Consider the following 20715-nt stretch of genomic DNA (forward strand, 5'->3'; position numbering starts at 1 on the left):
AAGAGCTATAGGGGAAGAAAGGGAAAATTGAAGGGGAAGAAATCAAAGAGACAGCCAAACCATGAGAGGCTATAGACTCTGGGAAACAAACTGAGAATTTTATTTTTTTATTTTATTTTTTAATTTTTTTTAAAGATTTTATTTATTTATTTGACAGAGAGAGATCACAAGTAGGCAGAGAGGCAGGCAGAGAGAGAGAGAGGAGGAAGCAGGCTCCCTGCTGAGCAGAGAGCCCAACGCGGGACTCGATCCCAGGAACCTGAGATCATGACCTGAGCCGAAGGCAGCGGCTTAACCCACTGAGCCACCCAGGCGCCCCTAAACTGAGAATTTTAGAAGGGAGGGTGGTGGGGGATAGGGTAAGTGGGTGATGGGTATTATGGAGGGTGCATGTTGTGATGAGCACTGGGTGTTAAATGCAACTAATGAATCATTGAACAATACATCAAAAACGAATGATGTACTATATGTTGGCTAATTGGAGATAATAAAAAAATTAAAAAATAATGAGTTGATGCAGATATATAAAAATGCTAGATATGAGTGACTAATTCTTATTGTAGTATCACTAGTCCTAAATGTCATGAAGTTGAGAAATTCACAATTTTTATGCCAATCTGTGATAAAGAATAGAGAGCAAGAAAGTGTATTGCCATGGGAGTAGGCATGATGTCATGGTGGACATGGTGGATGGTAGCATTGTATTCTGGTATAGGGTAAAAATCCATTTAGTAGGAAAACTGCTCTTACTATTATACTGTGGAGGGAATAATGTTATAACAGCAATTAGATCCTCTATGAAGAAAGGAAATCATGAATGGAGGCCAACCTCGGCTGGTTTTATGGATGCTTGTAATTAATCCTAATAAAATTAAATTGCTAGAAGAATTTAATATAAAATAAGCTTATGGCTATTTTGGTTATGATTAGAAATATTTGTAATATAAATAGCATAACAGATAAAAGTATTTTATTTTCAAATTTTTGATAGGTTAGACTAATGGGATATAAATATTGACAAGGCAGTTGACGATAAAAACTGTCAAAATCTATGAGAAATGTAGACTTATTTAAAATAATTTTTAAATAATTAAAAGCTATTTAAGCTAATTATGCTGTTATATAAACTATAGTTAATATGAAACTTAAATTCTTTGGCAGATCATTTTATTGTTAGTAATATGAGTATGGATATAAAAATCATTAACACTGAAGTATACTAGTAGATTGGGCATATAAGACTATATATATTTGGGGATTCAGTGGGTTAAGCCTCTGTCTTTGGCTCAGGTTATGATCTAAGGGTCATGGGATCGAGCCTGGCATTGGGCTCTCTGCTCAGCGGGGATCCTGCTTCTCTCTCTCTCTTTCTCTTTCTCTGCCTGCCTCTGCCTACTGGTGATCTCTCTCTCTGTGTGTCAAATAAATAAATAAATCTTAAAAAAAAAAAGGACTGTGTATATTTGACACTATTACTAAGAAGCCAAAACCTATGCTGGAATTCAAGCTACAAAAGCTTATAAAATGAATGACATTAAAGTCAATGATGTTAAATATTTGTTTAGGGTAAGCAAAGCTCTATCAAGAAAATGTTACACACTCTAAGTTGGCACTGGTAGATGAAAAGCCACATTATAGCTTCTATGAAACTAGTGAGAAGTTCATTTGAATGGTGTGGGGGGTGCATTAGATATGATGGCATAAGTGAGTCATAATTTAATGAGTCCGTATTATTTTCTTGTTACACTACTCATTTAAGTCTTTTGAAGAATGAGCTCTTAATATTATAAGAACAAATGACAGGACAAACATAATTTGTATATTATATCTTCAGAGCACTCAAATTAGTAGAAATAAAAAGTGAAAATAAAACAAGTAATAATAACTCAATTCCTGGGTTAAAGGGCAGGAGGGTGATAGCTACTAGGAAAATTTTTGTTGGAAAAAAGTGTGTAGATTCTAATCAAGTCTATGTTCAGACAGTGGTTTTTCTGTATATTCATTTTATTATCATAGTCATAATACAACAATAACTAATACTATAGCTGAAATTTCATGAGTATTAGTGATGCTATTTGTAAGTTTATTCTTCTACATTATCTTGCACATAACTCATTGGAAGTTGGTTGTTGTAATTAGTCAGGGTTCTCTAGAGACCTAGAACAAATAAGATTTTACATATACATACATATATATATATGTCATATAATATATATAATATATACCATAAGATACTGTAAGATATATATCTACATGTATCTATATATATGTATGTAAGATATATATCTAGATATATAGAGATTTATTAAAAGGAATTAACTCATATAATTACTGGTAAGTAATATGAGGCTGGTATGTCCCAGATTTACAAGGCAAGTGAAGAGGCTAGTGATTCAAGAGACCTGATGGGTCAGCTCCAGCCTGAGTCTGAAGACCTAAGAAACAGGAGAGCCAAAGAGGTAGTTGTAGTATGAAGGCTAGCAGGCTTGACCCAAGAAGAGTCAGTATTTCAGTTTGAATCTGAGGGTAGGAGTTAAGCCAGTTCTAGTCAGAACGCCATTAGGAACAATTCCCTCCTACATAAGGGAGGATCGGGACTTCAACTGATTGGATGAGGCCCATGCCTATAAGGAGGGCAACCTGCTTTACTCAGTCTACCAATTTAACTGTTAACCACATCTAAAACCAACCCCCCCAGAAACACCTGGAATGTTTGACTAAATATCTAAGTACCCTGTGGTCCAGTCAAATTGACACGAAATTAATGATGACAGCATCATGACAGCATCATAGCTCTACTAAAGTAGAAGAATACAATCTTAAAAATTAATTGATGTGAATGAAATCTGAAAAATGGCAATATTAAATGGCAGCTTCCTGTCTAAAATGGTATATATATGTACATATTCATATGTACAGATAAATGTTAATTATAGTATATTAATTTAGTTATAATTTAATTTTTCTTAATTCTTTTAGGATATATTAGAAATGTTCTTCCTATTATATATAAAACATAATCCCATCTTTCAAAAAATGTTGAGTCATACCTACCATTGGAAATGAAGGAATGGTATTTTGAATATTCATATATCTGTAGCAACATTAAATAAAACTCTAAGAAAGCAATGGCAAGAATTAATCTTTTCATTATTGATTCATTATTAATTGTCTTTTCATCATATATTATAAATATATTAGTTGATAATCTTAGTATTAATCTGTTAATTAAATTTTAGCATATGATTCTGGTGGCTGGCCCAGAATTTACCACCATATTACCCCATGGGAATGTGGTTGAGCACAGTGTGGTAAACCTCTTCAAAGAGGGCATGAAGCCAGTTCCTTCTGACCTTTTGTAAACTCAAGGGTAATTTTAAAGATGATGGGCATTGAAAAATCTTAAAGTTACTAATGAAAAGGCGATGACCAGCTTTTTATGTTTACAGGTATAAAATAGCATGTTTAGTACTTAGATGCAATGAAACTATATAACTCATTTCTTTAAAATTATATTTTATGTCAGGAGTTTAAGTGCTATGGCAACAGTGACAGAATAAAAAACTTAATCTATATACATTTAAATTGTTTTTGAAAAAAAAAATCCAAACTACTGAAATAGAAGATTTAATGATGAAATTTGAATACTTACCATTGAAAGGAAGTATTGTATTACTTTTTTTTCTCCTTTTCTTCTCCTCCAATATTATATTACTAATATAGCTCTCTAAGATTAGCAAATGCTAGCAAGTAATTGTCATATTTGGGATGAAAATTTTAATACTGAAGTGTCAGGAAAACATGTTTTATTATGCCTTTTATTTTTAATTTATTTTTAATTTGTGAATGCTACCTTAAAGAGTTGACAAGATGAAAAAAAACCTAGTTACAGGTAACTAAATTTATAAGTATAAATTTATATATAAGGATATTAATATTTTGATTTGTAATTATCTACATGCTTATTATATGAGCATGTATATATTTATGAGGGTGTATGTGTATTATATGTTTGAGTATATACGTATATTCTGTATGAACATGAATAATGGTATGTGTGATGTGTATTATTAAATAAAATCTATATATAAAATTCTTGTGTCCATCAGGTATTAGTTAAATAACATCCTACAGCAAATACTGCTGCTAACAAATACTTAAAGCCTGTTTTAAGGTCTTTGGCAACACTTGCCCACCCTAATTTTAAAGGTATCAAATGAAAGCCACTATAGTTAAGTGTGCTCCTGAGTTGATTGTCATTAGCCCATGATTACATCATAGTTAATAAAAAATGGGAAATTTTAAATGAGAAGTTTCTGAAGAAATGCCACTTTTCCATATAGGATTGTGGAGAAGGGTCTTGTGTGAATGAGTTACTGGTTTCTTGATGCTTGGTTAGTAAAGAATTACATTGGAGATAATATGATAATGTTAAGTACTTTATAATGGTATAGAATATGTACAACTAAAGATTTAGTACTATGTTACTAAAAAAATCAACTACTAGAATTTAGAAACCATTTTATTTTATTCTATTTTAAAATATTTAATTAATTTGTTTATTTATGAAAGAGAGAGAGAGGGAGGGAGAGCATGTGTGTGCTAACGGGGGTGGGGGCAGAGGGACAGGTAGAGGGAAAAAAATCCCAAGCACACTCCCTACCCAGCCAGTGGGGCTTGATCTCACAACCCTGAGATTATGATCTGAGCCAAAACCAAAGTTCTGACTTTTAACAGACTGAGCCACTCAAGCGCTCCTAGAAACCATTTTAAACAACGAAGTTATTTAAAAAACAGAATTGTAAGTAACAGTGGACTCATTAATTCAATCAAAATATAATACATATTTTATTTAATATTAGCAGAGCCAATGAAAATGAAACATTCACAAGAATTATATTTAAATTATCTACATTCAAAAACACTATTTTAAGAAATATAATTCTATCAGAATTCAGTAAGAGCAGCTGTAAACGCAATTAAATAATTGCAGTTAAGTTTTTCTTTTTTTTTTAATCAGACTTTTAAAGAGAGACAACTTGCAAATGTCCTGCTGTGATGTGGGGTGTTGGGGTTCAGCTGCTTTGAAAGCTGAATCAGACCCACATTGACTCTGGATCCCTGAAATCTCACAGCCTAATAATCCTCCTATTCCTCTGGGACCCTAAAACCTAGGGCACCTTCTGATGCTCTAGGGCCTGTGGCTATAGAACAGCAGAGCCAAAAATGTCACTTGGGAAAAGGTAAACTTTAACCTCACTTCAGTCATTTTTGTTTGTTAGGACGTTTTTCTTTTCTCAGTACATCCAGTTTTTTCTCTGTCAACAGAGCCATCAAAGAGAAATGTTCTAGAGTTTTTTGTCTCATGGGAGATAATCTAGTTTTGATTAAAAAAAAAAAAAGAAGAAGTGGATTTTTCTAATTCTTTCTGCAGATCCTTTATTCCAGGATATTTGTACAGCGAACAGCTTTGGAAAAGAGATAATGTCCGCCTCCGGAGCAAAGCGCAAGCACGCTTACTACCCAGGAAGAAGATCCGCTTCAAGTTTTGAGTTCCGGTCCTGCAAACCCCTGTTTGTGCAGGCACCCCCTGGGCACAGCTGCAGCATCCTTGTGGGACTTGAGGGCAAGAGGAACTGACACAAATATGCTGATGTTCGTGTTGTTTGCTGTGCCGTGAATGAGAACATCCTTTTCTCTGGCCCAGGAGTCTCTTGTTTTCCTACAGCACCCGTGACACGAGAGCAGATTAATTTGTCACCTTGCAAGTAAGGAAAAAATCTCAGACTTTTTATAGTTCTTGACATTAAACTGAAATTTATATATCGTATGATTCTATTTATATCAAGTTCAAAACCATTAAAGGTAATACATGGTGTTAGAAGTCAAGATAGTTTCCTTGGGGAGCAGAGGCATTACTTGGAGGAAGCATTAGGGGAACTTTTGGTGTGTGGGCCATGTTCTGTCTCTTGGTCTAAAGGGTGTTGATTACATAAACTCATTCAATTCAAATTCAACAATCTTTGCACTTACTTCCCCTTTCCCGCTTCCCCCTTCTATGAATGTTTTACTTCTATAAAAGTTCAACTTAAAATTTAAAAAAAAAAAAAGCAGAGGTACTAACCAGGATTGCCACATCAATTGCCATCTTCTGATATAATCCCCAGCTGAACATTCAGATAGATACTAATGTGAAGAGGCCCAGGAGAAGGCGGCTCTGGCTAGGCTCCTAGAGCAGCCTACATCAAATACGTCAATCAGAATGATTTTATTTCCTATTCAGGCTTACAAAACACAACTCTTTGAACTGATCATTTTCACTTCTCTGTTTAAATGGTTTACCAAGACAGAGAGGCGTCTGACACTTCCTGTTGTTGAATATGTACATTTAAATGGGGATAAGAATTTTATCTTGCATGAAATGTACTTGTTTTAGTGTAGTCAAGCTGTATAACAAAATGCCATAAACTGGGTGGCTTATAAAAACAACGATTTCTCGTAGTTCTGGAAGCTGGCAGCCCAAGATCGGGGCGCTAGCATGGTTGGGTGAGGGCTGTCTTCGGGGTGCAGACTACCCATTGTATCCTCAAATGGTGGAAAGGCTGTAGATCTCTCGGCAGTCTCTCTTATAAAGCCTTGCTCTCATTCAGGAGGGCTCCACACCTGTGACCTAATCACCTTCCAAAAGCCCCACCTTATTAATATCATTACTTTATGGTTAAAGGTTTTCAAATATGAATTTGAAGGACACAAATATTCAGACCATAGCAGTTCTCAAAGGGGTTGACGTAAATGCCTTGTTCACAAACCATTCAATTGTTTCCCCAATGTCTATTAAATACATTCCAATTCTGACAAACTAGCAGACTCACCATATCCTTCCTAGTGCTAGGGATATAGGAGGTCTAATGATACCTTAGTCTTTATTTTCATATACAAGGACTTCATTTGTTCTCTACCTATGAACTCTCTCTTCCATTTCATTGATCTGTTGTTGATTCCAGGGGTTCTCAACTGAGGATTTGTTTTCAAATTGTAGATTTGTCTCCTGCTGCCCTAATTCTCTGTTTTTGTTTTGTGTATTTTGAAGCTCAGCTCTTAAATTCATGCATTAAATACCGGACTTCTATTGAGGATTCAATGTTCTATTTTTATATTGGATATTTGCCTATAATATTTATTAAATAATAATATTTAGTGATTATAATATTTAATGACTGCTTTAAAGATTTTAATTTGCATCCTTATCATACTGTATTTTTTTTAAAGATTTTATTCATTTACTTGAGAGAGAGAAAGCACGAGACGGGGAGGGTCAGAGGGAGAAGCAGACTCCCAGAGGAGCAGAGAGCCCTCTGTGGGACTCAATCCCGGGGCTCTGGTCACACATGACCTGAGCCAAAGGCAGAAACTTAATGGACTGAGCCACCCAGGTGCCCCTATAAAACTGTATTTTTATACTTCCATTTACCACTTGCCTGTTCTTTGGGCTATTTTACTATCCTATATTTTACTTCTACATGTTCTATAAAATTCACATAGTTTTTCTTTAAATAGTCAATTATCTTTCAAAGCAATTAAAAATAGGATTTCAAATGTGTTTTATATTTATCCACATATTTCTCATGTTTTGCGTCAGTAAATAGTTTTTAATAGAAAAAAATCATGAACATATGCTTAGACTTCCAACTCAAAACTTAGATTTCAGGATTTTGAACATCCTTAATTTTATTATTGTGTTAAGTGTTAAATTTTGTTGTAAAGTAAAGCTTTATTTCTAAATATATTAACATAGTTATATATTTTCTTTATTCTGTATTATCAACATATTTATTTTTAATAAATAAATTTATTTATTTATTTATTTATTTTAAGTAGGCTTCATGCCCACTGTGGAGCCCAACATGGGGCTTAACTCACAACTGTGAGATCGAGATTTGAGCTGAGATCAAGGGTTGGTCATCTAATCAACTGAGTCACCCAGGTGCCCCCACATAATTATCTTTAAAACAACAATATAATGTAACTATGAAAAATAACAAATGCAGATTAAAATATCTATATGGTTCTTTTTGTTCTTATAATCTCTTGCAGCAATGTCTAGTTAAAACACCGATCAAGTCACTTAAAAAAATTATTCTATATGCATGGTTATCAACCTGATGTATAATTCAGTCTGTTTTCAATTTGGAGCCATTTTTTTCTTTATGTATTGTTATTATTTAACTATGCAACTAATTTTCAAGATTCCAAAGTTAAAACCATATACCAAGGTATATTCACTAGAAGTCTCACTTCTGTCCCTGACTATTCTACACTGTTCTTTTCCCCCACCAAGGAGTAGCCATATAAATTAAATTAATAAATGATAAAATTACTTTTTGTTTTCATTTTTTAACTAAAATTACATATGTATGTATATTTATATTTATGTGTCTGTGTATATATATATATGTATGTGTGCCTATATGTGTAGATATGTTGCATCTACTATTAATACCATTTTTGAGATTTCTGAGATTCTGTAAGACATCAGAGATACTTGCAATGAAGAATAGGACAGTACATTTTACACATAATGAAACCCAACAGATGGTTTAAATTCAGAGGTTGTTCTGGCCTCCTGGAGAATCATATACTACAAGATTGGCATATTTTAAAAAGAGTTACCAGCTAAAAGAGATTAAAACTAAGACATTTTGTGATATGCGGGTTTTAGCAAATGGAACAATGGAACAACTTTTGATATTTCCAAGGCCACTAGGTGTTTTTATAACTCAGGGGTGGTGAGACTTAACCTTAACTAAAATTTTGGGAGTTTGATGATTTTACTCCTGAGCATCTGGGATTTTTTTTTTCTTTTTCTTTTTTTCTTGGCTTCATTACTGTTTGTCTGACTGGTTTCTCCAACACACTGATGTTTCTCAATGGGGAGGGGAAATGGAGCTGTGATGAGAAATGTCAGGTCTGCCCAAGCCCTATATCTGCCTCCATCACTGTTGCCAGCAACCTCCAAATTCTCTAGTTCCTCAATTTCATACAAGTCTGCATACTTGTCTTTATCTTCAGTTTTTAAACCCATCCCACTCTGGGACCAAGCCTGAGTAAGACCAATGTTAGAGACTCCTACATTCAAACGTAGCGGGCTCAGATCCAACTCCATTCATGTTGCCAGGCACTGTGCTACATTCCTCCCTGATGCCTAATCTCTGGTCACTGGTATTTGGATTACTGACATCTTCATTATACCTGTCCATTTTTGTATCCTCCTTTACATACTTATCCTGTTAATCATTTTATGATCTGTCCTTGACATCAGCATGTGTACAATTCTAATGTAGTTTGAGATCCTTGCCCAGTACAATTCCTTTCTTCTCTCAACAGCCCAGAACTGATAACTGGGAACTGAAAGCATTACCTGGTTATGCAGGGTAACATAGAGGTTACAGGGATTAATCCAACATTTCTGGGTCAGCTTCAGCAGATAGCTCTAAGGCATCAAAGAATGAATCCAGAATAGCCCAAATCCTTCTCCATTGCTCCTCAAGCTGATGCCACAGTAAGAACATGGACTCTGGAATCAGATTGCTAGGTTGCCATTCAGATTCTGCCACTTATTAGCCCTGTAAACTTGGACATGTTATTTGACTGTTATGTGCCTCAGTTTCCTGCTCTGTGGAATGAGCACAACAACTACCTATTCCATAGGTGATTGTGTACGTTCAGCAAGTCATACATTTAAAATGCTTAGAACAATGCTCAAGCACTCAATAAATAATAGATGTTTGTTAGGATAAACATTATTATTGTCAAGAGATCACCAATAATCATAAGAGGTAAAATATTGTCTAGTAATGCTTGGTTATGGACTGTAGAAAGCCCTGGAGTACAAGACTCAATTTAATATAGCAGTCAACCTATAGGCTATAGTTCTACTATGGATCCAACTTTACTTGGATTACTTCCTTGAAGAGATTCATGATAATATTATTTAATTTGCACTTTTTGAGACATACTAAATATTAATATCACTCAAATAAAATTTGATATCCTATCTTTTCCAATCTCTACATAAAGTATCACTCAAAGAAAACACAAATTCCCAGAAGTTTGAAAAACAATTCAACCTGTGATTGTCTAGTTTAGAGTTACTACCAATTTTAGCCATTTTAAGGTAGCTTGAGAAAGTTGGAGTTTTCTAAACTGATGAAATTCTGACCAATCCTGACCCTCCTCTTTTTTTTTTTAACCTCAAATAAAATTATTTTTCAGTTGTCAGACTTTGATTAAGACATGAATAAGTTTAGAGTGATATCATCTAAAATAAAAATTAAGTATTTGGGCATATCAGCATGTTAGTTACACACATCTTGAGTAACCAAGAAATAGCTGCAATTGAGCTCTCAAAGTGCATAAAATGCTTTGTGTAATAATATACAGGAAAGCACTTTATAACTACCTATAAGCTATTTAGATGACAATGACAGCCAAAATTTGGCTCATATCCTGTCACTTCCTCTGGTACTTAACACCCATCAACTACTTACCAAAATTAGGGAAAAAAAAATCATTCTATTTCTTGCCTCCCATCTTTAACTTCTGAAATAGGCTCTTCCGTGGATCTACCCTCTTGCAGACTTCTTCTTATGGCAAGAGGATTGATTTAACTGGCTAGAGAGTTGGACAGAACCTCTCTTTTAACCACATTAACCTTGGGAAGGAGCCCTTGTATTCAAAGCAAAGGAGACTGTCATCACATCCTTGGATCTCATTCATTTGCAATTAGGGAAGTTTGAGGTACACTGGCATCTCCCAGACGGCTGGTTGAGTATCTCTTTTTAGACCTAACTCTTCCTATAAATAAATCCCAAGTCAAGCAGGATTTAAGTGGAGGAACTGGAAGGAAACATGCTATCTTTTGACCCAAGCCATGCTCACCAATTTACCATTACCATTACTGTTAATCTTTTCCCCAATCTGACTTCTTTATGTTTTAATTGGTCAGGGACTTGTAGAGACAGAGGCCTGAGAACAATTCAGTTATCAGATTATATTTTTTGTTCAGTTTTTACCTCATTCGTCTGTGTTATAAGTAGTGATGAGCAGTAGTGATGAGCAGTAATGGAATCTCTCTCAACCATGACTTCAGAACCTAACCAGTAAGTGCCTAGTATGTGGTCATAGATTGTTTGCAGATAAAGCAATTCCTATGGAACATTTACCCTAACTTCTGAATAGGGCCTGATTTTAAAGATCAGTCCCCAGAACTTACTTTTGAAGTTAGTTAACTTGCTTTTGAAGTTAGTTAGTTATAGTTTGAAACTATAACTTGATTTCTAACACAGGATTTTCAGTTCCTGTGTTCTCAAATTCAGGGCAAACATTCTATAAAGTAGTAATGTTTTCTTTTTCACATGACATTTTTACTTTCTGGGCTGGGTGGTGAGGCTCTTCCTGTTCCTGCCTAAAATAGAACTTTCCAAATTAGTCTGTCATGAATGACTTGGCTTCCTGCCACACCTGACTCCTGGTGGGGAGATGTGGGTCATAAAGGCTAAGTTTCACCAATCCTCTGAGTTTCTTGTTAAAAAAATGTAGGTTTTTATTTAGTAGGTGAAAAAATGTAGGTTTTTATTTAGTAGGTGAAGATTGAAATTCTTCATTTCTAACATCTCTCTAGGGATGCCCATACTACCAATTAGAGGGCCATCCCTTATGTAGCAAGAGATTAGATGACCAGCTTCACGAACAATATCCATTATTTAAACATTTTTTAATTGTACTATGTGCCAAGCACTGGGATAAATAACTAAAGAGAAATGTAACCTAATCCTGACTCATAAGAAGCCCAGCGTCTAATACCACAGCAAACACAAATGAATGCTATAAATGATGTCCATTAAAAGATGAAAACACAAGCCACAAACTTGGGAGAAAATTGTTTCACAAACCATATTTGATAAAAGATTATTATCCAAACTATACAAATAACTCTTTTTTAAAAAAAGATTTTATTTATTTGTCAGAGAGAGAGAGAGAGAAAGAGAGAGAGAGCACACAAGCAGGCAGAGTGGTAGGCAGAGGAAGAGAGAGAAGCAGGCTCCCCACCGAGCAAAGAGCCTGATGTGGGACTCGATCCCAGAACCCTGGGATCATGACCTGAGCCGAAGGCAGCAGCCTAACCAACTGAGCCACCCAGGTGTCCCATACAAATAGCTCTTAAAACTCAACAATAAACAGACAAGAACCCAATTTTTAAAAAAGGGGTAAAAGACCTGAATAGATACCTCACCAAGAAGATACATGGATAACAAATAAGAATATAAAAAGATGACCAATATCATATGTTAAAGGAAATTGCAAACTAAGACAAAGGTATTACTATACACCTAATAAAATGGACAAAATCCAGAGCACTGACAATACCAAATGCTGATGAAGATGTGAGCAACAGGAACTCTCATTCATTGATAATGGGAATGCAGAATGGTACAGCCACTTTGGAAAGCATTTTGACAGTTTCTTACAAAACAGAACATCCTCCTACTATATGATCCAGCACTCATGTTCCTTAGTATTTGATCAAAACTGATCAAATAAACCACATATACCAAACTGGCCACTACACTGGGAAACCTAAAGTAAATGATCTGGTGTCTTTCAATGGTGAAGATTATAGAGCATATATTCTGAATCTTCTGAATCAGAATTTTTTAGTGCTAGGAGTTGGTAATCTGCAGTTTATCAAGTTGTTGAGGATGTTATTCAGTACCATAAGGCTTGAGAATCACTTTTCTGCTTCATATCCACACATTTCTTTTTTAGTACAAAAGCCAATACTAAATTGATTCCAAAGAAGTTTTAATAACTTTATTATTCATTACCTTATTATTAATGAAATAAACCATGTGAATAATACTGAAATAGGTTTATGTGGGAAATACATATATAATTCTGACACCCTTTATTTAGAAACAATAAAAACATAAGTGATTTGGAATTTTGGCAGCATGATACAAATTTAAGAATAAATCATTTGTAGAAGTGAAATCATTATCAACATTATCTTTACTATAAGACAGGCTAATAATATAACAATAGACAAAATTTTTTGTTGCTTAAATTTAAGAAAATTATGAAGGAACTGTTCAGCTGTGTGTTTTCTTCTGATAAGGGCAGCTAAAGGTATCCTCCCATACTTCCTGTTTCTATATTTAAGAATACTGCAAACAGTTATTCTAATATATCTTTTGTATGTAGTTGCCTAAAAATGCAGCTTCGCTGAAAGAGCCTACCTAGATCCATTGCTCAGAATTCCAGGTACTGTGCTATCATACTGGCTTGATAACAGTGACTCTAAAGAAACACCCACAATCCCAATTTAAGGGGCAAAATCCTTAAAAAAAATTTTTTTTTATTAACATATAATGTATTATTAGCCCTAGGGGTACAGGTCTGCGAATCGTCAGGTTCACACTTCACAGCATTCACCATAGCATACATCTTCCTAAGGGGCAAAATCTTAATGTCAGTGTTGTTACAGAAGAAAAGCTCCACCACAAAATCCCAGTTTTATCTTTATGGGATAAAAAATGCTATGGGATATCATACCCTCATTGCCATAATTTCAAACTTCTATTTTCATACATTTTCTTTAATGATCCATTTTCTCTAGTATTCTGAATATTTTAGGAAACTGAAATGGAATGTTAATTTTGTCGGTTTCTCTTTTTACTATTTCTAGAAGTCACCTAGTCTTCCTTACACACACACACACACACATTCATTTGTGCAGCAGCTCAACTATTTGTTCAAATGGATTCAACCTTTGCTGTCCACTTTGAATGAGGCGTACTGCCTTACTTAGTAGCAGCACCTGAGAATCCTAACAGCCTCAAGCTATTGAATAAAGTTGTCGATTATTTTTGAAATAATTAGACTCAAGTATTCTGGAAATTCAGACACTTTGAAAGCATCGCCTCTTGCTGCAGTCAAGTGACTGCAACTACAGTATTTTAAAATGAATTGTTATGAAGCCGTACAGATGTGCTTAATGAAAGGATGGTGACCTGTACTGACCAACTAAATATTCCAGACTTTTCTCTATTCCAGTAACTATGCTTTTCATTTGCTATCAGGTCAACCGCAATACAGTTTAAGCTACCAATCTGTACCTCATTTTCACCGATTTTTATGTTTACTTAGACACCCCCAAGGACATTAATTTAGCAGCATTATGTCACATTTATAAACATTAGTCTATGTGACCCAAACCCTGAGTCACATAGGTGGTTACAAATGAACAACACATTAATACTCCATTACTACCTATGTTTGCTTAGCAGTGTAACAAGGCAGATAAAACCTTCTGTCAGGGATGGGGAGCCTCTACACTACATTAGCTGGTGTGTTCCACATCTTCATTGCACCATTTCTTCTTTCCATTCTTTTCTTATAACAAGTCAAAAATGATTTCTTCTGTACATGTAAGAAACCCCAGTATGAGATGGACAGAGGGAAATTTCTCATCATGGAAGAATGACGAGGAATAAACATAATATTGTTGCTTTGTTGATGGTTAGTCAGTCAAACTGGGACATTCTTTCTTCGTCAAGAGAGTGTAGTGAACTAATCCAGATAACACAAATCTCTCTTGCTTACATGTATCTCTCATCCTCCAAAAACTATACTAACTTCGTCCATTGGGTAAAATGTATCTAAGTTTAAATGTTCTGCTACCCTGCTATTCATAATACCATTCATTTTTGGAGGGAAGGGTTTTTGTGTTATTGTTCAGTGCTATGCTATAAAAAAGTTCCCTCGTAATTTGGGGGGAGAAATTTTAGTCATTTGTCCTATGGACCCTGAAGACCCAAGCACCAACATGAACCTCCTTGAAGTGAAACTTCTCAGGTCAAGGTATACTGTTGGGCTCAGAAAATGGCGTTGATATGCTGATCATTCAGTGATCAATGGCTGGAGATCCAGATGGAATTTAACTCCTTACACATATGGCTGCATATTCTGTGGGTGCCTCTTTCACATTCCTTGGTTGTCTTGGGTTTATTCCAGTGACAGAGTGGTTCAGGGAGGCATAAACAATGCTCTGTTTGTTTTCCTCCAGACATGGGTTAGAATAAACTTCAGACTCTTCCTGGACCCTGAACCAGGGCTCATTATCATAAGTACTAGTCTCTGATGGCAGTGTTTGGGGATTTTGCCTGGTTCCCACTTCAGTTTGCTCACTCCTAAAGGGCTGAGGAATATCAACCTATAAGGAAAAAAAAAAAAAAAAAAGATTGTTTTAACTACTGCCTAAGGATGTGATAGTGCATACAATTAGCAAACTATGAGTATATGCTACATTGAGTCAATATACCAACAGAAATAATTTACTCTTCCTCACTTTTGCTGCTGACACTTACATCTTTAGCAGATTCTTACTTGATGAAAGATGAAAGGCTTAGGACCACTATGTTCCTCCTAAATAGTTATTTTGTGCTTTTTTTATTAGTCACTTTGGAAGTCACAGAACACTTCTAGCTATACGATAACGTGACCTGATAAAAATGAAGATGCCATTTTAATGCTAAAAGTGGCTCTTCCAGTTTTTAAATACCAGTTTTGTCAGTCAATTTATGTTCTTGATGTTTGGCCTAACTCCTTGAAGGTGTCAAGTCCATAGTCTTTGACAGTCTACCTGCCTTATCAGGTCCTTTGTCGTTTTCAATTTATACGTGAAATAGTACATCTCCCACCCCTCCTTGTCAGAATTCTACCACAGGTGCATGTCAGGCTCTATCCCAAGAAGCTAAGCATTAGCTGCCGAGTATCCTGCTTCCCTCTGATGAGGTGGCTGCCTAGAAAATAACACTAAGGCCGAATGACTGAACGGAGCAAGAATCACTTTACCCTGCCCAGTCTCTTAGCTTAGCTGGAAAGTGTCCCAGCCTTCACTCTAAGGAACCTAGTGAAGACTCCAGAGAAGCACTGAAGAAGAAAACTGTCAGAACCTAATAAATAGCCATAAATCCTCAATATATCAACAAGATCCCTGTTGTGCTTTTAGAATATATATGTCTGTCAGCTCAATTACCTGGCTCTCTTTCCAAAAGATGGTTGGTTTTCATGGAAAACTTAATTAAAATGAATGAGGTTAAAGAAAACATGGTGGTCTGTGGCTTGCTGTACCCCGTGGCATCTCAGCAAAGCGGATAGATGCCACAAGCTGGGACACCATACTGTGGTCGATAGAGATGACAAACACCAAGGCAACTATCCTACTCTCTATGTGTATGGCATTTTACAGTTCACAAAGGGCTTTTAAAAAGGCATAGCTGAGTGTTTTTTAGTATTCAAGTACATTTACCCTCCAGGGACCATTGTGAAATAAGATGAGAACCTTGGCTTTTATATGTACCTGCCATGTTCTAAGCAGTTCCTTTCTCTACTTGATTTCTATTCCACTGGTTCCAATCCATGTCCCTTCCTAAGAAAGTTTTAGTCTCAAAGATCTAATATGACACCACTTTATTTTCTTAAATGTTGGACAACTCAAATGACACAAAGCTCTGAATTCCTATGAAAGACACAGACATCTTAATACAAAATTCCCAAATAATAACACACACACACAATCCCTTTTGAATTCAACTTCAGATCATATATAATTTGTCCAGCCTACACAGGAAGAAATATGACTACATTTTAACCAACCTGGCCTTAACTTAAACTATCTAGATTATCATTGTAAACTGTTTCATAGATCTCAGTCCTCATTGTAACAGAATGTGGTTCAATGGTATTCACTATAGGAAGAAAACATTTAAGTACATTTTCCTACTTGAAGAAACAAAACTTTAGCACCCAACACAATGTTGTTTACTGCCACTTATGAAAAACTTAGTATGAGTTTACAAAGTTGAATGCATTTGGCTTGATTTAAAAGTGGGCAACCTGGTGGGGGATGCGAAGTATTATTTAGTATTATAGGTAAAATTTTGGCTATATCTGCCTTTGGCATTTCTGGAACTTTTGAGAGGTTTACTGCATCTTTACCTCTACCCTTCCACCCTGAAACATGCATATGCACACACAAGTTCCTTTGTAGTACCTCATTTGTGACTATTTGCTTTTAACTAAAAAACATCATAAAATGTTTTCAGAAGTGTATTGCCTCATCTTGTTTTTTGGGTTTTTTGTTTTTTAGTTCCAATATTTACACAACATTGAACCCCAAAGAAAAACCCAAGTTTATATTTCAAGAACTTGTAGGAAAATTTGGCCCTGCCTCCAGAATGCCCTAGGCTTTGTCTGAAGGTCTCTTCCTTGATGAGCCCACACACATTATGGAAGAGGTTTGCATAAGTAGTAACTTTTCCAGTTGGCCTTCTCTATCTGCTGGTGATCTAGGAAGAAATCACACAGTGTTTTATGAGATAATTTATGGTTCATTCTTTCATTAACTCTCAACTCCCTTCCAGAAAGACTTTAAGGTATTTTTTGTGAGAATAAATGAATAGCCTGAAGTTACATAACAGGGCAAGAGCAGAGTCAAGTTATATAATCCAGTCTCTGACTTTTCTACTTCAGGTCTATACTGCCACTCATGCTCTTCCATAGGCCACTTATTATAAGTCTTGTTAATCCTGAAGAATCTTTGCTGCAGTTGGATGTAAATGTAAAATAAACACTTACTTTTTTAAGCAAGTCAAGATATAGAGAGAATATTTAGACAGTTCCTGGCATAGGGTGAGTGTTTCATAGCCTTACCCAATTTAAAATAATATATTAAGATGAACATGGTTAACAGACTGCATTTGCTTTAACAGATACATAGGACATACCAGGTTAACTTCCCTTCTTGCTGTATCAGAAGGCTTCTTTTGGTCTGCTGAAATTCAGAAAGAAAAATGAGAAAACAAGAAGAGAAAAAGAACAACACAAAATTCTTCCCCAATTCCCTGTAAGTTGAGGTTGTGGGAAGAATATGGGTTCTGGAATCTGATTGGCTGGTTGAAATTCAGTGTCTAGGGCAGAGGTAAGCTGCCTCCCCACCCATGTCATGAACTTGCATGCCAGTGGCAGTGTTACTCCTAGTTTTGGCTTGTTTGTTTGCTGGCAGGTACACCTCAGTTTGCGAGCATTCATGCTGCTCACTTTTTTCACTGGTTCTTTACTTCTTACTCCAGAGAGCCCTCTGGCATATCCAAGAGGAAGGGGCATGATCAAGTACCTCACTTTCAACACTCTGGAAATCCTTGTTCTGTGGATATCCGGTACTCGATGTCAGACACACTGCTGTCCTCTCACTTACAGAGGCCAGGATCTCCTATGGCCCAGTTCACTCCAGATATCGTAGGTCAAAGGATTTATCCCTGCCTCTTTTTCTAAAGTTTTCTAAAGCAGCCTTAAGAAAGATGGTAAAAGCTGGGGAGGGACCATGGAAAGAAACTTGGAGTTACAGAAGTGAAGTTGGGGTTACAGAGGATTCCCGCAGTATTCTGGGAAGGTTCTGGGCTCCGGAAGTCCTTACCACAAAAGACCAGAAGTTGTTTTTTTGTTTTTTTTTTTGCCCAGACAAAGCTTTCTCTGTGGCAGAAACAAGGGATGCTCTGTCTAACTTCATTTCTATAGCTACACTGTGGCTGCCAGTGTGGCAAACGGTGGGAGGAGATGGCAGAGGGGGAACCGTAAAGACAGAGAGAGAGAGCGCTGGGGTGTTTCAGATTAGAGTTACATTAGAATTCTCCACACATCTCTCTCTCACTGTGATTGACTGTCTGCTCATGACTCTGAGGGAATTCTTAGAAAAGCAGGAAGGAATTGCTTCTAAGATGTCACATCTCTCCCATCCTCTCCAAACCCAGATTTTTCAAATGCTTTATTTTTGGGTGACAGTTTAGTTCAGGTGTGTGTTTTTGATGGCATCAGAAAGTGCAGACATAGGAGTTTCCTTTGGGGCTATTTAATCTTCATTTAGACAAGGGTGTGTGTGATTGGCATGACATGGTACGGCTGTGAAAAAGAGAATGAGACTAATTCAAATCAGACATGTTGACCTGAGAGATTATTTCAACCTCCCTTTCGATACCTTTAAAGCTCAGAAGAGCCGCTTGTCACATAAATTTAAGATTGACACAAATAGAATGGGTAAGTCCCAGCCATGTGCCCTCCTTTTCACAATCTCTGCCTAGAGCACGGTGCTGGTGTGACTGTGCCTCACCATGACTGGACAGGACCTGAATTAATCCATCTGTCTTTTTGGTGGAAGGATGAGTTGTCCCCAAGGAAATCATTATCCATGGCTCTTTGCAGAATATTGGGAAAGAAAACAACAGGAACCAACTAAAAATTAATCAGCTCTAATACCTGAACCCCAAATGTGTGGCACATAGCAGCAGATGGAAGATGGAACCCACCTTGGTGCCTTCGAAGGCAGCAGAATACGTAGAAACAGATAATAAGCAGAATCAATGCTCCTAAAGGAAGCAGACTATAAAGCATCCATTGTCTTTTATCTGTCACTTCTGCAGAGGGTGGTCCTGAGGCACTGGTTGTATCTGAAATGTGAGTCAATGCTAAAGACAGTTAGGAAATTGGAGGTATAGTAAGATCAGTAACAACTTCTGCACCATTACAACTTAAATGAAGGAGATTTCCAGCTGATGTTTCTCTTTCTCTTCTGGAAGCCTTCCCCAAGAACTCTGTGCCTCAATGTTCTCACCCACCTCTTGCTTTGTTGATGAGCTTATGTGGGTGGTTCTGGGTTATAATTCAACTTTTGTAAGAATTTTTTATTCTTCTAGGGTTAATCCCCTCGAAAACAATACCCATAACAGCTGTCAGTGAGTATTTCACCAAGCTTTTTCCTTGACACTGTCTTACCTAACTTTCACACTCAGCCCTGAAGGAAAGTAAGGAAGCCATTATTTTTATCCAGTTTCATGCCTTGATAAAAGTTTTATTGTTCCAAGACTTGCCCAAGGTCAGATAGCTAGTGAGTTGCCTTGGGACTCAAGCCAACATGTTTTTCCATACTAAATTCCAATTCCATTAACACAAAGGCTTTTTGTTGTCTCATAACTCTTTGGGATCTCCAAATACTAAGTACTTTCCTTATCTCAAGATACCTTTGTTATCACCAAATACACTTTGTTGGGCCTATAGCCAGTGCTCATTGCTATGACCCATGTTGACATGCATTAAGTTTCTGTTTGACTGGGGTAGATTGATTGCAACTCACTGACGAGTCATGAAACAATTTAATAGATCACAAATAGCCTTAGAAACATGAATTGCGGCAGAACAAAAAAATATCAGAAGGCAACACACATCATTAACGTTGTATATATGTTAAATTTTTTATGCAGGAAATTTTTATTTCTAAATATATTAACATCATTATCTGCTTGCTTCTGCATGCGCTTGGTTTGAGGTAAAGGTGGACAGGAAATACAGAGGCTGTGCAAATAGTGGTTAGGTAATTCAGACTGGTAACAAATGCCACTGTTTATGCTGCAGCTGCTGCTTGGATTAGGACAGCAGCCAAGCCATTACCAATGATGATAGACACAGCTGTCTGGGGGAAGGGTGTAGATAGAAAGAGGGAGGAAAGTTCCCACATAGATAACTAATAACAAACAGATCCATTCAGTTAGGCGAATCCAACTTATTATTTCTCCGACCACCTAATAATCTAATTTCCTTAATTTT

The 20715-nt window shown here is 36.2% G+C and overlaps 1 protein-coding gene and 2 long non-coding RNA genes across 9 annotated transcripts in view; 1 reads left to right on the plus strand and 2 right to left on the minus strand.

Moving 5' to 3' along the window:
* LOC309867267 overlaps positions 1-20715 on the plus strand; it is a 117511-nt gene that overhangs the window by 50223 nt on the left and 46573 nt on the right. The window contains exon 3 of the long non-coding RNA XR_014313085.1: positions 5435-5768. This is a non-coding gene — a long non-coding RNA (uncharacterized lncRNA). The remainder of the gene's footprint in view (positions 1-5434; positions 5769-20715) is intronic.
* Positions 4555-7637, minus strand: LOC309867238. The gene is made up of 2 exons (XR_014313056.1): positions 6125-7637; positions 4555-5722 (listed from the first exon to the last, which is right to left on the minus strand). It is a non-coding gene; the product is annotated as an uncharacterized lncRNA (long non-coding RNA).
* Positions 12849-20715, minus strand: part of BTLA (B and T lymphocyte associated) — a 29907-nt gene continuing 22040 nt past the window's right edge. For 2 of the 7 annotated variants that reach the window (XM_082734236.1, XM_082734239.1), the window contains exons 4-6: positions 19422-19580; positions 17847-17893; positions 12849-15271 (exon numbers count right to left, since the gene is read on the minus strand). In XM_082734236.1, coding sequence (XP_082590362.1) covers positions 14996-15271; positions 17847-17893; positions 19422-19580 — 482 coding nt within the window. In that variant the 3' untranslated portion in view covers positions 12849-14995. Of the gene's footprint in view, positions 15272-17846; positions 17894-19093; positions 19310-19421; positions 19581-20715 lie in introns of those variants that run through there. The other 5 variants (XM_082734237.1, XM_082734240.1, XM_082734238.1 and 2 more) reach the window with 5 other exon arrangements.

Source organism: Mustela nivalis (genome assembly GCF_964662115.1).
Source record: "Mustela nivalis genome assembly, chromosome: 1".
NCBI classification, from domain to species: domain Eukaryota; kingdom Metazoa; phylum Chordata; class Mammalia; order Carnivora; family Mustelidae; genus Mustela; species Mustela nivalis.